This window comes from Mirounga leonina, unplaced genomic scaffold, assembly GCF_011800145.1.
Source record: "Mirounga leonina isolate KUSES-001 unplaced genomic scaffold, KU_Mleo_1.0 Mir_165, whole genome shotgun sequence".
Lineage (NCBI taxonomy): Eukaryota > Metazoa > Chordata > Mammalia > Carnivora > Phocidae > Mirounga > Mirounga leonina.
In genome coordinates this window covers 4,750,249-4,766,351 of record NW_023270415.1, presented here as the reverse complement: position 1 = coordinate 4,766,351, position 16,103 = coordinate 4,750,249, and the positions used below count along the sequence as shown (strand labels likewise).

The window sequence follows — 16,103 nt, the reverse complement described above, 5'->3', positions numbered from 1 at the left end:
GGAGGAGCAGCACGGGAGTGCACCGTAGGGATCTGCAGGGTTTGGAGACTCCAAACAGGGTCGAGTGCCAGAGATAGAAATGCTTAGTCACAGGCCAGGTGAGCATGGAGTGTGGCCAGAAATGGGGGAGACAGGAGTGATTGACTGCTTTTCTCTGGGGGCTCGCTGAGGAGTAGGGCCCCAAGTTCTCGGCTCCTCTGGGGTGGAAATTGGGAGGCGGCCATTTTCACTCTCATCCTCCAAAGCTGTATGGAAAGCTTGCAGGGAACAAAAGCTACCGAGAGCAAACATGAGCAGTGTTTAGCCTGGCCCCGGCAAGGGCAGGGCAATTTTGCCTCAGGCAAAGACATTTCAGAACCACTGCGACAGACCCCTCCCCCAGAAGATCAGCAAGAACAGCCAATCAAGACCAAGTTTACTAATCAATGAGAATGGCAGAACTCCAGCACTAGGGGAATACAGCACATAGAGTTCATGGCTTTTTCCCCCCTGATTCTTTAGTCTTTCAAAGTTAAATTTTTTAATTTTCTTTTTCTATTTTTTTTTGAATTTTTCTTTTTCCCTTTCTCAACCAACATCTTAGCAATCACTTTTTAAAAAATCTTTTTTATTTTTCATTTTTAGAGTCATATTCTATCCCTTCATAGTAGTTAACCTTATTTTTGATATATATATATATATAAAAGTTGTTCTTTCTTTAAAATTTTGGGATACAGTTTCTTCTAACAGATCAAAATATATCATGAATCTCTAGTGTATGGCTTTGTTCTAGTCCCTGCCTGATCCTATTCCCTCTCTTTTTTTTTTTTTTAATTTCTCTTCTTTTTTCAAACAACTTCTTATCTTATCAATTCCTTTTATAAAATCTTATATAATTTTCATTCTTATAGTCATATTCCATCCCTTCATCATATTTACCCTTATTTTTGTACATATATAAGTTTTTCTTTCTTTAAAATTTTGGGAGGCACTTTCTTAGACCAAAATAAACCCAAAATCTAGTGTGTGGCACTGATCTATGCATCAGCCTGATCATATTTGATCATATTCTCCTTTTTTAATCTTTTTCTTTTTTGTCCTTTCTTTCCCTTTATTTTTCCCCGGTTTCAGATCTCTTTTGAATTGTTTAGTTTCTGGGGTCATTGTTACCCTGTTAGTATTTTGTTCTCTCATTCATCTATTCTCCTCTGGACAAAAGGACAAGATGGAAAAAGTCACCTCAAAAAAAAGAACAAGAGGCAGTACCAACTGCCAGGGACCTAATCAATATGGACATTAGTACGATGTTGGACCTAGAGTTCAGAATGACAACTATAAAGATAGTAACTGGGCTTAAAAAAAGCAGAGATGATACTAGATGATACTACTTTCTGGAGAAATAAAAGAACTAAAATCTAACCAAGTCAAAATCAAAAAGGCAATTAATGAGGTGCAATAAAAAATGGAGGCTCTAACTGCTAGGATAAGAGGCAGAAGAGAGAATCAGTGATATAGAAGACCAAATGGTGGAGAATAAAGAAGCTGAGAAAAAGAGAGATGAACAACTACTGGATCACGAGGGCAGAATTCTAGAGATAAATGATACCATAAGAAGAAACGATATTAGAATAATTGGGATCCCAGAAGAAGAAGAGAGAGAGAGAGAGAGGGGCAGAAGGTATACTGGAGAAAATTATAGAGGAGAACTTCCCTAATTTGGGAAAGGAGACAGGCATCAAAATCCAGAAGGCACAGAGAAGCCCCCTCAAAATCAATAAAAATAGGTCAACACCCCAACATCTAATAGTAAAACTTATGAGTCTCAGAGACAAAGAGAAAATCCTGAAAGCAGCTTGGAACAAGAGGTCTGTAACCTACAATGGTAGAAACATTAGATTGGCAACAGACTTAGCCACAGAGACCTGGCAGGCCAGAAAGGACTGGCATGAGATATTCAGAGCACTAAATGAAAAAAAATATGCAGCCAAGAATACTATATCCAGCTAGGCTGTCATTGAATATAGAAGGAAAGATCAAAAGCTTCCAGGACAAACAAAAAGTAGAGAATTTGCAAACACGAAATGAGCCCTACAAGAAATATTGAAAGGGGTCCTCCAAGCAAAGAGAGAGCCTAAAAATAACATAGACCAGAAAGGAACACAGAAAATAAACAGTAACAGTCAGCTTATAGACAATACAATGGCACTAAATGCATATCTTCTGATAGTTACCCTGAATGTAAATGGGCTAAGTGCCCCAATCAAAAGACACAGGCTATCAGATTGGATTAAAAAACAAGACCCATTGATATGCTGTCAGCAAGAAACTCATTTTAGACCCAAAGACACCACCAGATTGAAAGTGAGCAGTTGGAAAACCATTTACCATGCTAATGGACACCAAAAGAAAGTTGGGGTGGCAATCCAAATATCAGACAAATTAGATTTTAAACCAAAGACTATAATAAGAGATAAGGAAGGACATTGTATCCTACTTAAAGGGTCTATCCAACAAGAAGACCTAACAGTTGTAAATATCTATGCCCCTAAGATAGGAACAGCCACTTATACAAGCCAATTAATAACAAAATCAAGAAACACATTGACAACAATAGGGGATTTTAACACCTCCATCACTGAAATGGACAGATCATCTAAGCAAAAGATTAACAAGGAAATAATGACATTAAATGACACACTGGACCAAATGGACTTCACAGATATATTCAGAACATTCCATTCCAAAGCAACAGAATACACATTCTTCTCTAGTGCCCATGGAACATTCTCCAGAATAGATCACATCCTAGGTCACAAATCAGGTCTCAATAGGTGCCAAAAGATTGGAATCATTCCCTGCATATTTTTGTACCACAATGCTTTGAAACTAGAACTCAATCACAAGAGAAAAGTCAGAACTCAAATACATGGAGGCTAAAGAGCATCCTACTAAAGAATGAATAGGTCAAACAGGAAGTTAAAGAAGAATTTTAAAAATTCATGGAAACAAATGACAGTGAAAACATAACTGTTCAAAATCTTTGGGATGCAGCAAAGGCAGTCCTAAGAGGAAAGTATATAGCAATACAAGCCTTTCTCAAGAAACAAGAAACATCTCAAATACACAACCTAACCCTACACCTAAAGGAGCTAGAGAAAGAACAGCAAATAAAGCCTAAACCCAGCAGGAGAAGAGAAATAATAAAGATCAGAGTAGAAATCAACGAAATAGAAACCAAAAGAACAGTAGAACAGATCAATGAAACTAGGAGCTGGTTCTTTGAAAGAATCAACAAGATTGATCAACTCCTGGCCAGATTTACCAAAAAGAAAAGAGAAGTGACCCAAATAAATAAAATCATGAATGAAAGAGGAGAGATCACAACCAACTACAAAGAAATACAAACAATTATAAGAACATATGAGCAACTATATGCCAGCAAATCAGATAATCTGGAAGAAATGGATGCATTCCTAGAGATGTATCAACACCCAAAACTGAACCAGGAAGAAATAGAAAACCTGAACAGACCTATAACCATGAAGGAAATTGAAGCAGTCATCAAAAATCTCCCAACAAACAAAAGCCTAGGGCCAGATGGCTTCCCAGGGGAATTCTACCAAACATTTAAAGAAGAATTAATACTTATTCTTCTAAAACTGTTCCAAAAATTGAAATGGAAGGAGAACTTCCAAACTTGTTTTATGAGGCCAGCATTACCTTGATCCCCAAACCAGACAAAGACCCCACCAAAGAGGAGAATTACAGACCAATATCCCTGATGAACATGGATGCAAAAAATCTCACCAAAATACTAGCCAATAGGATCCAACAGTACATTAAAAGGAGTATTCACCACGACCAAGTGGGATTTATTCCTGGGCTGCAAGGTTGGTTCAACATCCGCAAATCAAGCAATGTGATACAATACATTAATAAAAGAAAGAACAAGAACCATATGATCCTCTCAATAGATGCTGAAAAAGCATGTGACAAAGTACAGCATTCTTTCTTGATCAAAACTCTTCAGAGTGTAGGGATAGAGGGTACATAACTCAATATCATAAAAGCTATCTATGAAAAACCCACAGCAAATATCATTCTCAATGTGGAAAAACTGAGAGCTTTCCCCCTAAGGTCAGGAACACGGCAGGGATGTCCACTATCACCACTGCTATTCAACATAGTACTAGAAGTCCTAGCCACAGCAATCAGACAACAAAAAGAAATGAAAGGCATCTGAAGGCAAAGAAGAAGTCAAACTCTCACTCTTTGCAGACGATATGATACTTTATGTGGAAAACCCAAAAGACTCCACTCCAAAACTGCTAGAACTCATACAAGAATTCAGTAAAGTGGCAGAAAATGCACAGAAATCATTGGCATTTCTATACACTAAGAACAAGACAGAAGAAAGAGAAATTAAGGAGTCAATCTCATTTATAATTGCACCCAAAACCATATGATACCTAGGAATAAATCTAACCAAATAGGTAAAGAATCTGTACTCAGGAAACTCTAAAATACTCATGAAAGAAATTGAGGAAGACACAAAGAAATGGAAAAAAGTTCCATGTTCATGGATTGGAAGAACAAATATTGTGAAGATGTCAATGCTACCTAGAGCAATCTACACATTTAATGCAATCCTTATCAAATAACACCAACTTTTTTCAAAGAAATGGAACAAATAATCCTAAAATTTGTATGGAACCAGAAAAGACCCGAATAGCCAGAGGAATGTTTAAAGCTGGTGGCATCACAATTCCGGACTTCAAGCTCTATTACAAAGCTGTCATCATCAAGACAGTATGGTACTGGCACAAAAACAGACACATAGATCAATGGAACAGAATAGAGAGCCCAGAAATGGAACCTCAACTTTGTGGTCAACTAATCTTTGACAAAGCAGGAAAGAATGTCCAATGGAAAAAAGACAGTCTCTTCAACAAATGGTGTTGGGAAAATTGGACAGCCTTATGCAGAAGAATGAAACTTGACTTTTTCCTTACACCACACACAAAAATAGACTCAAAATAGTTGAAAGACCTAAATGTGAGACAGGAGTCCATCAAAATCCTTGAGGAGAACACAGGCAGTGACCTCTTTGACCTCAGCCGCAGCAACTTCTTCCTGAAACATCACCAAAGGCAAAGGAAGCAAGGGCAAAAATGAGCTATTGGGACTTCATCAAGATAAGAGGCTTTTGCACAGCAAAGTAAACAGTCAACAAAACCAAAAGACAGCCAACAGAATGGGAGAAGATATTTGCAAATGACATATCAGATAAAGGGCTATAAAGAACTTCTCAAACTCAACACCCAAAGAATGAATAATTCAATCAAGAAATGGGCAGAAGACAAGAACAGACATTTTTCCAAAAAAGACATCCAAATGGCCAACGGACAGATGAAAAAGTGCTCAACATCGCTCAGCATCAGGGAAATCCAAATCAAAACCTCAATGAGAGACCACCTCACACCAGTCAGAATGGCTAAAATTAACAAGTCAGGAAACGACAGATGTTGGCGGGGATGTGGAGAAAGGGGAACCCTCCTACACTGTTGGTGGGAATGCAAGCTGGTGTAGGCAATCTGGAAAACAGTATGGAGGTTCCTCAAAAAGTTGAAAATAGTCCTATCATATGACCCAGCAATTGCACTACTGCATATTTACCCCAAAGATACAAATGTAGTGATCCGAATGGGCACATGCATCCTGATGTTTACAGCAGCAATATCCACAATAGGCAAACTATGGAAAGAGCCAAGATGTCCATCAACAGATGAATGGATAAAGAAGAAGTGGTATATATATACAATGGAATATTATGCAGCCATCAAAAAAAAAAAAAGAAATCTTGCCATTTGAAATGACGTGGATGGAACTAGAGGGTATTATGTTAAGCGAAATAAGTCAATCAGAGAAAGACAAATATCATATGATCTCACTGATATGAGGAATTTTTAATCTCAGGAAACAAACTGAGTGTTTTAGGAGTTGGGGGGGTGGGAGGGATGGGGTGGCTGGGTGATAGATATGCAGGAGGGTATGTGGTATGGTGAGCTCTGTGAATTGTGTAAGACTGTTGAATCACAGACCTGTACCTCTGAAACATATATTATATTATATGTTAAAAAAAAAGAAGCTAGTAGAAAAGGAAAAATGAAGGGGGGGAATCGGAGGGGGAGATGAATCATGAGAGATGATGGACTCTGAGAAACAAACTGAGGGTTCTAGAGGGGAGGAGGGTGGGGGGATGGGTTAGCCTGGTGACGGATATTCAAGAGGGCAGGTATTGAATGTAGCCCTGGGTGTTATACGCAAAGAATGAATCATGGTATACTACATCAAATACTAATGATGTAATGCATGGTGATTAACATAACATAATAAAATTTAAAAAAAGAAAATTGAAAGAGATAAAATCTTTCAATCCAAGATAATTTTCAGATTACCCACAATGCATAACAATTACACTGATAGTTAACTTTAAACACCAGAAGGTAATTACATATATTTAGTTTGTTAAAGGGAAGAAAATCTAGTTTCCTTCAGTTTTATATTCAGCTAAATTATCTGACAAGTAAAATAAAGACATTTTCAAGGAGTTGAGGCTTACTTGGGGATATTTGCGAAAAGTATTATAAATAAGGAAGATATGATATGCAAGAAGTAAAGGTGAAAACAAAGTATTTTTAAACATGTTGATAAATATGAGTAAACTGAGATTGTTAAAGTATTGACCAAGTTTAAAGTAAGAGAGAAGTAAAATATTAGATGATACTAACAAAAATATTGTAAGGAGAGAGGACATAAATAAATAATTTTTCATGCCTCATTTTTGAATTGTACAATGATATTGACTGGATTTTGAGAAGTCAAGAGGCCTGTTAAAAATTATGATAAAATACTAAGATAAGGAAGAGAATACAATTTTCATACTAAGAGAAGCGAAAGAGTGATTAAAGAAAAATGGACCAATCAACAAAAGGAGAGGAGAGAGAGAATTAAAGTAAAGGAACGGCAAAAGACAGAGAAAATGAACAGAATATCTCATCAGAAATAAGCTTAAATACATTAATAAAAACAATGCACAGAATTAAGTAGCCTTTTGAAAGACATAAGATTGAATTAAAAAATTCAGCTATGTGCTATTTATGTTTATTTAAAACATTATGATATGGGGAGGTGGAAGCTAGATGGGTAAACACATAACAGCAAAGTTGTCTAAACAAAATAAAGGTGCTATATATATCCAGATTAATATCAACCAAAATAAATTTGAAAAAGGTATAATTGCATATCATTAGATCATAAGTGATAAAAGCAACAATTCACTGGGAGATAAGATTCACAAACCTTTGTATACCTAACAAAGTAGCTGTCTGAAAATAAAAGAAAATTAAGAGGATTACCAGGATTAATCGACAGAAAGTCAATTATAGGGAGAAATTGCAGTACTCTTCTCTTAGAAAGAATAAGAACAAAAATTAATAGGAACAACATAGGAAGGCTGGTTTTATATGTAACACATATATCCACTACATAAAAAGCTACACTATGCTATGTTTTCAAGTAACTATAGAATGTTTATCAAAATTGATCACATATAAAGAAACAAAAATCTCAACTCATAGTAAAGAACCAACTTCATAAAGACCACTTTTCTTTTAACATAATTTAATAAAATTAGAAATCAACCATTTATTGATGTTTGGAGATTCTTTAGGTTTCTCAGGAGGAGAGTAAAGTGATTACAGTACCTAGAAATAATAATCAAAATAATTTTTTAATAAATGATTGAATTCAAAGAGGAGGGAAAGCATTCTAATTGGAGAACGAATGAGTAAAGGCACAGGATGGAAATCAATTATGATTGGGTTTGGGAAAGAGGGTAGATCATATTTGTTGGAATAGAGGTTTTACCTATGAGTATAAGAGGAAAAGATTGCAAACAACTGGAAGGCTATGACTTTGGCTTTTAATTTATAATCTTCGAGTGCCACTAGATGTTGAGCAAGATAGTCACAATACTAAAGAGGTTTCTAAACCAACCATGTTTTTCTTAATGTTGAGGTTCTAGATTGTGGGAATTTTGGCCATTTAAAAAAAATGAAACTGTGGCAAATATTAGTACAATAGTTACAATAGATTACAAACAAGCCTTATAATTACATTCTGCTTATAGTTTTTCACTATATTCCTTCTTATGTGGAAGATATTTTAAATTTATGGGCATAGATGATAACTTATTCATCTTTATATTTCTGGTACCTAGCCACAGGGCCTAATTCTTAGAAAGCACTTAATAAATGCTTGCTGCAATGAATTGCCTTTAATAAATCAAATGTGTTTATTGGCACATTTTCAAGAGAAAAAGGCTAGTTAAATTCTACTTAAGCAAACCTTTGTGTTTTTACATATGATTGCTACTTGGTTTGCATCAAATTGACAATGTGATATGTATATTGAATCATGAAGACTTGTTTTGAATTTTTGAAGGAACATCATGATTCATGAGCAAACAACTTTTATCAGTGTAGTGAAGAAGATAGGAACAAAGGGGGAAGTAACCAGGAAAAGGAATGGGGCATTTTAAACTTATGGGTGTGATGTGCTGCTGTTGGTGTTAAATCACTCTAAAGAGTGAAAATTGGTGAATTCTCTTGCACTGTCTAGTCAGAAGATAGATATCATGTACACATTTTGTAACTTTTGATATTTTAGGAGTCAGTTTTAGAACAAAAATATTTTTCGCCACATTTGCTTTATTTCTCTGTGTGTAATATGTGTATGCAACTATTTTTCTCCTCCTCCTCCTCTTCTCCCTCTTTTTCTTTTGTCTGAATTCTCCATCACATGGAGGCTGAGACAAATGCCATGTTGTACTAGTCTATCCTTTTACAAGACTGCCTCCATGAAGGAAGGGACTGTGTCTGTCATATCATTCCAAGGAGTTGGGAAGAGTTAAATTATAGTTTATTATAAAAAGGGTATAACTCAGGAACAGCCAGATGGAAAAGATGCATAGGGCAAGGTATGTGGCGAGCTTCTATGCTTTCTGAGTGTGACACTACCTAAATCTCTATGTGTTTACCAGCTCAGAAGCTCCTGGAACAAATTTTAAGGAAACTAATTCATCTTTGGAAAAGGTGAAATTCCATTATTGCTGGCATGTTCCTTTGCAAGTAGGCTTATTTGGGTTCAAGGTTAGATGATTTTAGAATTGTGTTTAAAGTAATTCATTTAATACTAAATAAGACTTTTGAATTTGTGCACTTAAAAAAACAAACAAACAAACATGTTTTCTGATGTTCATTGCATGTTCCTGGCTGAGGAACACTGAGTAGTTGTGGCAGTCTATATTTACAGGAATATCTAGGATGTAGTTTCTTATGCTTTGCATTGCTGGCCTTTCAAAAGCAATATAGTTTTTCATAAAGCTAATCTCTTCAAAAATAGCAACTTGAAGTTCTCATTGACTAACTGGTAGTTCTTAAAATTAGGCTTTTCAGGGGGCGAAGAAGAACAGATTGTGTCTATCTATCCTGTCTTCTCTTCTGCTCCACTCTAAAAGAATGGATATGAAATTTGGCCATTATGTGCCTCTTTATCCCTTGTGATGAAAACTGCTGAATAAGGATGGTTTCTCCATCTCTTTAACTTAACATGCTTTAGTTTTTACATATATGAAAAGATGAGTTATTACTCTTCAGTGTTGGCACATTTTTAAATTAGTAGGACAAATGTTTATTTGGAAGCCATTTGCTTTGTAAAACAAACAAATTATAAAAGAAATAAATGAAATCCTCTCAATGGGCTTTTTCCTCTATTAAGGGTGTTATTGATGGGTGACATATAGTAAGTGTTTAATAAATACCTATTGAGTGATGAATGTATGTTGTGGGAAATTTTTTATGTTTAATATTTTTATAGTACTAAGCATACTCATGTGAACATCTATATTCCTCCTCACACATGATTATTCAGTATTTTTAAAGGGAAAAAATACTCTGGTAAGACAAAAAAAATTCTGTTGAAACTTCTGACATATATTTATGTGTCAGTAGCTTTGCATTTATTGCTAAAGATAACCCCCAAAAAACACATTACTGATGTCTGAACTTTCTGGATGATAATCTTCACTACTGTGCTCAATGGATATTCCATTTCAACTGATAAACAGCATTTTTCTAGTATCTCCAAAATGGTCCAGTTCAGTTAAGAGGGCCTAACCTCCAACAACTGGGTAAATGGGTGTGCTTATTTAATGCCATGTTGTATAATTGTCCTCGGCTGTGAGCTATGTTGCCTTAAATATGAATATTTCCCTACTCTTCAACAAAATATAAGTGCATACTGAATGACTCACAGAAAAGAGGTGAAAAGCTTACATATCACCAACTGATGATTCCACTTTTTTAAAAAATAGGAATTCAGAGGTATAACAATGTGCTGAAGTATGTTTCATATTGGAGAGATGGCTTCAGTGTTCAAATTCATGCTGCCTTGGAAAGCTGGACATTTAAATCTCCTTCTTTTCTATCATGTCTTGACTTGAAACCTGTGTTTAGGATACAATCTCAGAAATAGGAAGGGGCTACTAGGATTTAAATTAAAATGATCTGAATTATTAAGACAATTTAGAAATCAACAAGTTGATGTAAATAAAACATATTTATAAGGTACTATATTTTCATTCCTGGTGTTTTCAATATGATTAGGATTAAATAATATGTATGTAAAATGTGTATTTCCAGCCACTCATTGGATTTGGAAGATGATACTCGACTTAACTTGTTTGATGATGGGACACTCATGATACGAAACACTCGTGAGTCAGACCAAGGTGAATATCAGTGTATGGCCAGAAACTCAGCTGGGGAGGTCAAGACACAGAATGCCATGCTCAGATACTCCAGTCCTCCAGGTACAACTCCCCCCCCCCCCCCCCCCGATTGAACTTAATGTAAATGCATCCGTTCTCCATAGTTATTTGCACTAGAAAATGACTTCATATTGCTTCTTTAAGGTATGGAATGCTTAAAAGTGAAACAGTTGCCATTGTCTATCACTTCCTAATTTTTTACTAAAACTTGAGGTTTTTTTCTCCTGAAGTTTATTTTAATTTCTTGCCTTAGTTCTATTCTTTTCTAGTCACAATAGGTGCTGTCCCAAGGCTTTCATTGTCTTTTTGATTACCCATCCAGCTTCCTCAGAAGATGACCCAGCATCCTCAGAGGGAATCAGTGGTACCTAGGCAGGATTATCAACCTTTCTAACAAATAATTTAATTATTCATTCATAATTAATTCACTCAACACATTTATTGAATGTGCACTGAGCTAGCCATTGAAGATGGTATAGTTAACAACCTATGCTCCTTTAACTTTCCAGGAGCTTTGCTTTGCCATAATTTCAGTGGCTTAACAGACACAATAGCTATGACAGATTTTTTAGTAATATCATTATCAGGAAGGTGATGGAAATAGTGAGACACTATGTCTTACTTTACTGAGTCTATAGTCTATTAGATGATAGCCATAATTCAACAAAATGGTAAGTTTTATGATGGATAAGGAAAGGGGATAGAAGCAGAAAGGATAGTTGTGTGCTGGTAAATGTTTGTTTGTTTATTTATTTATTTATTTTTAAAAGATTTATTTATTTATTTTAGAGAGAGAGAGCACACCTATGCACAGGGATGGAAGGGGCAGAGGAAGAGGAAGTGAGAGGGTCTCACGTAGACTCCCTGCTGAGCACATGATCCAACATGCGGGGGCTTGATCTCATAACCCTGAGATCATGACCTGAGCTGAAATCAAGAGTTGGACACTTAACTGTGAGCCAATCCAGATATCCCACTGGTAAATGTTTAAAAACTGGCTCTGGGGGTGAGGGCAAAGCCCCAATTTGCAGTATTTGCCAATGATTGACATGACATCACTGAATTTGGAGTTAGGAAGAGATGTGTAGTAGTACACCATTGCATAGTATTTCCACCATGCAGACACAATAATCTCAAGACCTTAGATCATAGTAAAATGCAAAATAATTAGAAGTGGTAAATGTCAGAATTTATCTTTGATATTAATGAGATTTATTTAGTTGTAAGTTTATGTAATTTAATTTTTAATAGTGGCTATGCTTAACTGTCAGTTTGAAAAATTCCAAAAATTTGATAACTGGCTTTCCAGAGCCAGCTCCAATAGACCCCTGACAGAGGAGGAGCACTTAGATCAGACTTGGAGATCTGTGTTCATTCATGGAAGGATTTTCCAGGACCAGTGACATCTAAGCTGAAAGCAAGAAGTAGAAAACAGCCAGATAAATAGGATTGAAACCTTATCTTAGTAGAAAGGGCAGGAAAGGTAGAGAGCAGCGCACATTCAAGACATGAAGTTCTGGATGTCTGGATGATACAGATGAAGGGTTGGGAATTACATGAGATTTGATGAATTGTAAGGCAGAGTTGAACATTCATGACTGTACTCTAAGTGTTTCAAAATTAGATTTCTCTGTTACAAAGATCTCCCAAGCAGCAGTTTGGAGGACAAGCAGGAGGACAGAGTAAGGTGAGGAGGTCAGCGACTGTGGTGACGATGCAGAGGAGAGTAGTGACATTGGCAGTGATGGAGGGAGTAGAGAAAACATCCCTGAATGAAGCGTTATTCCAGGAGAAATAATACATTTCAATCAGAGATTGACTGAATATGGGAATTCCTTACAGAGTTCGTCAGTAATTTCTGATTGGCAAACCCACTAGCTCCTTCCAAAGTGTCATTCACTTTGCCCTCCAGGTCAAGCCTGACACTGCACACTGGAGTATTCCTACTTTGACTTCTGGGCACCACTTCCTCCTGATCCTTTCTGAAGGTCCTCTCCTTCTTTCCCAAGGCCTTCAGCCTGCCTCAACTGTGCCATTACTCACACCCTCCCCACCTGCTTTTTGTCCATTCTGCCTGCCCTAACCACATTTCTTCTTCCTCCATTGAGCTCTCCTTGAGTTTTAAAGCAATTCCCAAACATCCAACTTGAGTAATTAATGTACACTTCAAAGATTTTATTGCTGGTATCTTTCCTGAGATTTAGATTGATCTCACTACTGTCTTATTGTTCATTTTTAGTATATGTGCTGCCAAAGTGAGCACTATTGTTCATTTTCAAATGTGAATGTTTTATGTTCCTCAAGCACATTCACCTGCACTCCATCTTATGTTTTCCATCACTGTTGATATTATTATCTTCCCAAAACTTCAGATTCAGCCTCCATTGCTATCTTGTCTTCATCAAGTCTCTAGAAATTTGGTTCCAAGATGTATCAGATTGTCTTCCTTTTCATTTCCACTGCCATTGATTCACTTCAAAAACCTTTCATGCCTCAATTATTATAATAGTTCTTTCCATTTCTCTATAGCACTTTATACCTTACTGTAATATAATGATTTCCAAGGTATGTTGTAGTTCTTCAGATTATGTGGTTTGTCTTCTGTCCTTGTAGCTAAAGCATAAGCTTATGAAGAAAGGAGTATCCTGTGCATCTTTGTATCTTCCCAACATTTAGCATTTTATCTAACTTAAGGCATTCAATATTGTTAAAATTAAATTAAATCTTGCTTGTTGAATTAGATTAAATAAATTTCTCTCTACTCTTAATGGTATATTCATCTCAGAAATTAAGGAGCCCCCCAAAATTAGACCCAGTAACTAAGCATGTTTAACATCCTCATAAGTATTTAATTTCTGCTTGAGATTTCCAGAAAAGATGAAACTCTTATGAATCAGTGAGTGGAACACTCCATATGGAAGTCTAAATTTTGTATTTACAAGGATACTTAGCAAGTCAATTTGTATTATATTTGGCTGAAAGTGACACAAAATTTGATGAGAAATGGCTTAAACACAGTGTGTGTGTGTGTGTGTGTGTGTGTGTGAACGTGTGCACATGTGCACCTGGGAATGTGGTTTATTCGTATGCCACAAGCAGTGCAGGAGTCTGGACAGAGCTGCCACATTAGCCCAATACTCCAATGATATCTTTCTATTCTTCAGTCCTTTGCATTGAGACCTTTTTCTCCATTTCATAATTGTCACCTCGTGGCCCAAGTTGGCTCTTGTAACCCAAACTCATGCCTGAGTGCCAGGTAGCAAACAGGAGTAAAGGCAATGACTAGTTAAACTGTTCTTTTATATGGGAAGAAAACTCTTTCAGGGACGTGTGCCTACATCTCACTGGTAGAACTGTGTCACATGGATACCCTTAACTGCAAGAGAGTCTGAGAAGGCTAATTTGAACACTTAGCCCCTAAAATAAAAAATAGGTGGGCACTAGCAGTGTCTGTGATGATGGCATCAAGGGAAGCAATCTACTAAAAAAATTGCACATTTATATCAATCTAGATTTAAGACCCAAATGTTTTAGATTTAACTATTTGAGAATTTAATGTATGTATATAATATTTTAGTATAAAGGAATTTTGAAATTGACAAAAATTTTAAGAACCACAGTGTAGAGGGGTGCCTGGGTGGCTCAGCATCTGCCTTTGGCTCAGGTCATGATCCCCGGGTCCTGGGATCAAGCCCCAAGTCCAACCCTCTGCTTGGTGGGGAGCTTGCTTCTCCCTCTCCCTCTGTCTGCTGCTCCCCCGGCTTGTACTCTCTCTCTCTAATAAAAAAAAATAAAAAATCTTAAAAAAACCCCCACAATGTAGAATAAATAAAACTTCTTAACTGCTACTGGTTGTATTTTGTTTTGTTTTTCTCTTTCCTTTAGCCAAGCCTAGTTTTATAATCCAGCCCCAGGACACAGAGGTTTTAATTGGCACCAGCACAACTTTGGAATGTATGGCCACAGGCCACCCACACCCCCATGTTACTTGGACTAGGGGCAGTGGAGAGGCCCTGGATGGATCCAGGCACCTGGCTACTTCTGGAGGACTATACTTGCAGAATGTCACCCTGCAGGATCATGGTCAATTTACCTGTCATGCCGACAATAATGAAGGCTCTGTTCAAGCTACAGCAAACATAATTGTACAAGGTATGGGAGCAAGGGGTCATGATTGAAATGTTCATGCTGCCACATTCAGAAAATTATTTTTCAACCTAAAAAAAATAATGTCATGTAAATCAGTGAAGAGATTTTTGTATTTGCCATTTATTTTTGACATAATAGAATTTTCAAAACTAATCTGCTTCATATTAAAACTTGGATTTTTTTTCACTTCAGTCTTTATCCAGATGTTATAATCAACCATTAGCAACAAAAGAGATGAAGTCATTTGGCAGCAAACTGTCAAAAGATATTTGTGCTTCAGGATACTTCACAGATGTAGGAAAGACACTTCAGATATGAAAGTGAAAATGCTGTGCCCGATGTTCATAATCACTTACCAAGCTGCCTACTGACATAGCTTAGAACTATGCTGCTGGCTCTTATGGGCCTGGGATGGGTAACAAAAGCAGTAATAAAACGATTCTGAACACTATAAATAATATATATGCATGGGCATGTAATCCTGTTGTAAAGAACTCATGTTTTTCTGCTCTGCTTTTGTTCTGAACTGGGCTGCCTTTCCCTGTCTGTTGTGGTGGTTGTGTGTGTGGGTTTAGGTGCATGTGCATGTGTGAGCACAGATACTCAACACTCCTTGTGGGCTAAGAGGTTTAGTTTTTTTTTTTTAATTATATTATGTTAATCACCATACATTACGTCATTAGTTTTTGCTGTAGTGTTCCATGATTCATTATTTGTGTATAACACCCAGTGCTCCATGCAGAACATGCCCTCTTTAATACCCATCACCAGGCTAACCCATCCTCCCAACGTCCACCCCTCTAGAACCCTCAGTTTTTCAGAGTACATCATCTCTCATGGTTCATTTCCCCTCCGATTTCCCCCCCTGCTATCTCCTTCTTCTTCTTCTTGTTTTTTAAACATATAATGTATTATTTGTTTCAGAGGTACAGATCTGTGATTGAACAGTCTTGCATGATTCATAGAGCTCACCATAGCACATACCCTCCCTAATGTCTATCACCCACCACCCCATCCCTCCCACCTCCCACCACTCCAGCAACCCTCAGTTTGTTTCCTGAGTTAAGAATTCCTCATATCAGTG

General features: G+C 36.8%; 1 protein-coding gene across 1 annotated transcript in view; it reads left to right on the top strand.

The window, feature by feature from the left end:
- The window catches only part of PXDNL (peroxidasin like), a 507,553-nt gene that overhangs the window by 342,604 nt on the left and 148,846 nt on the right, over positions 1 to 16,103 (top strand). Inside the window, exons 9-10 of the mRNA XM_035011137.1 lie at positions 10,743 to 10,912; positions 14,756 to 15,022. Of these exons, the coding sequence (XP_034867028.1) occupies positions 10,743 to 10,912; positions 14,756 to 15,022 (437 nt within the window). The remainder of the gene's footprint in view (positions 1 to 10,742; positions 10,913 to 14,755; positions 15,023 to 16,103) is intronic.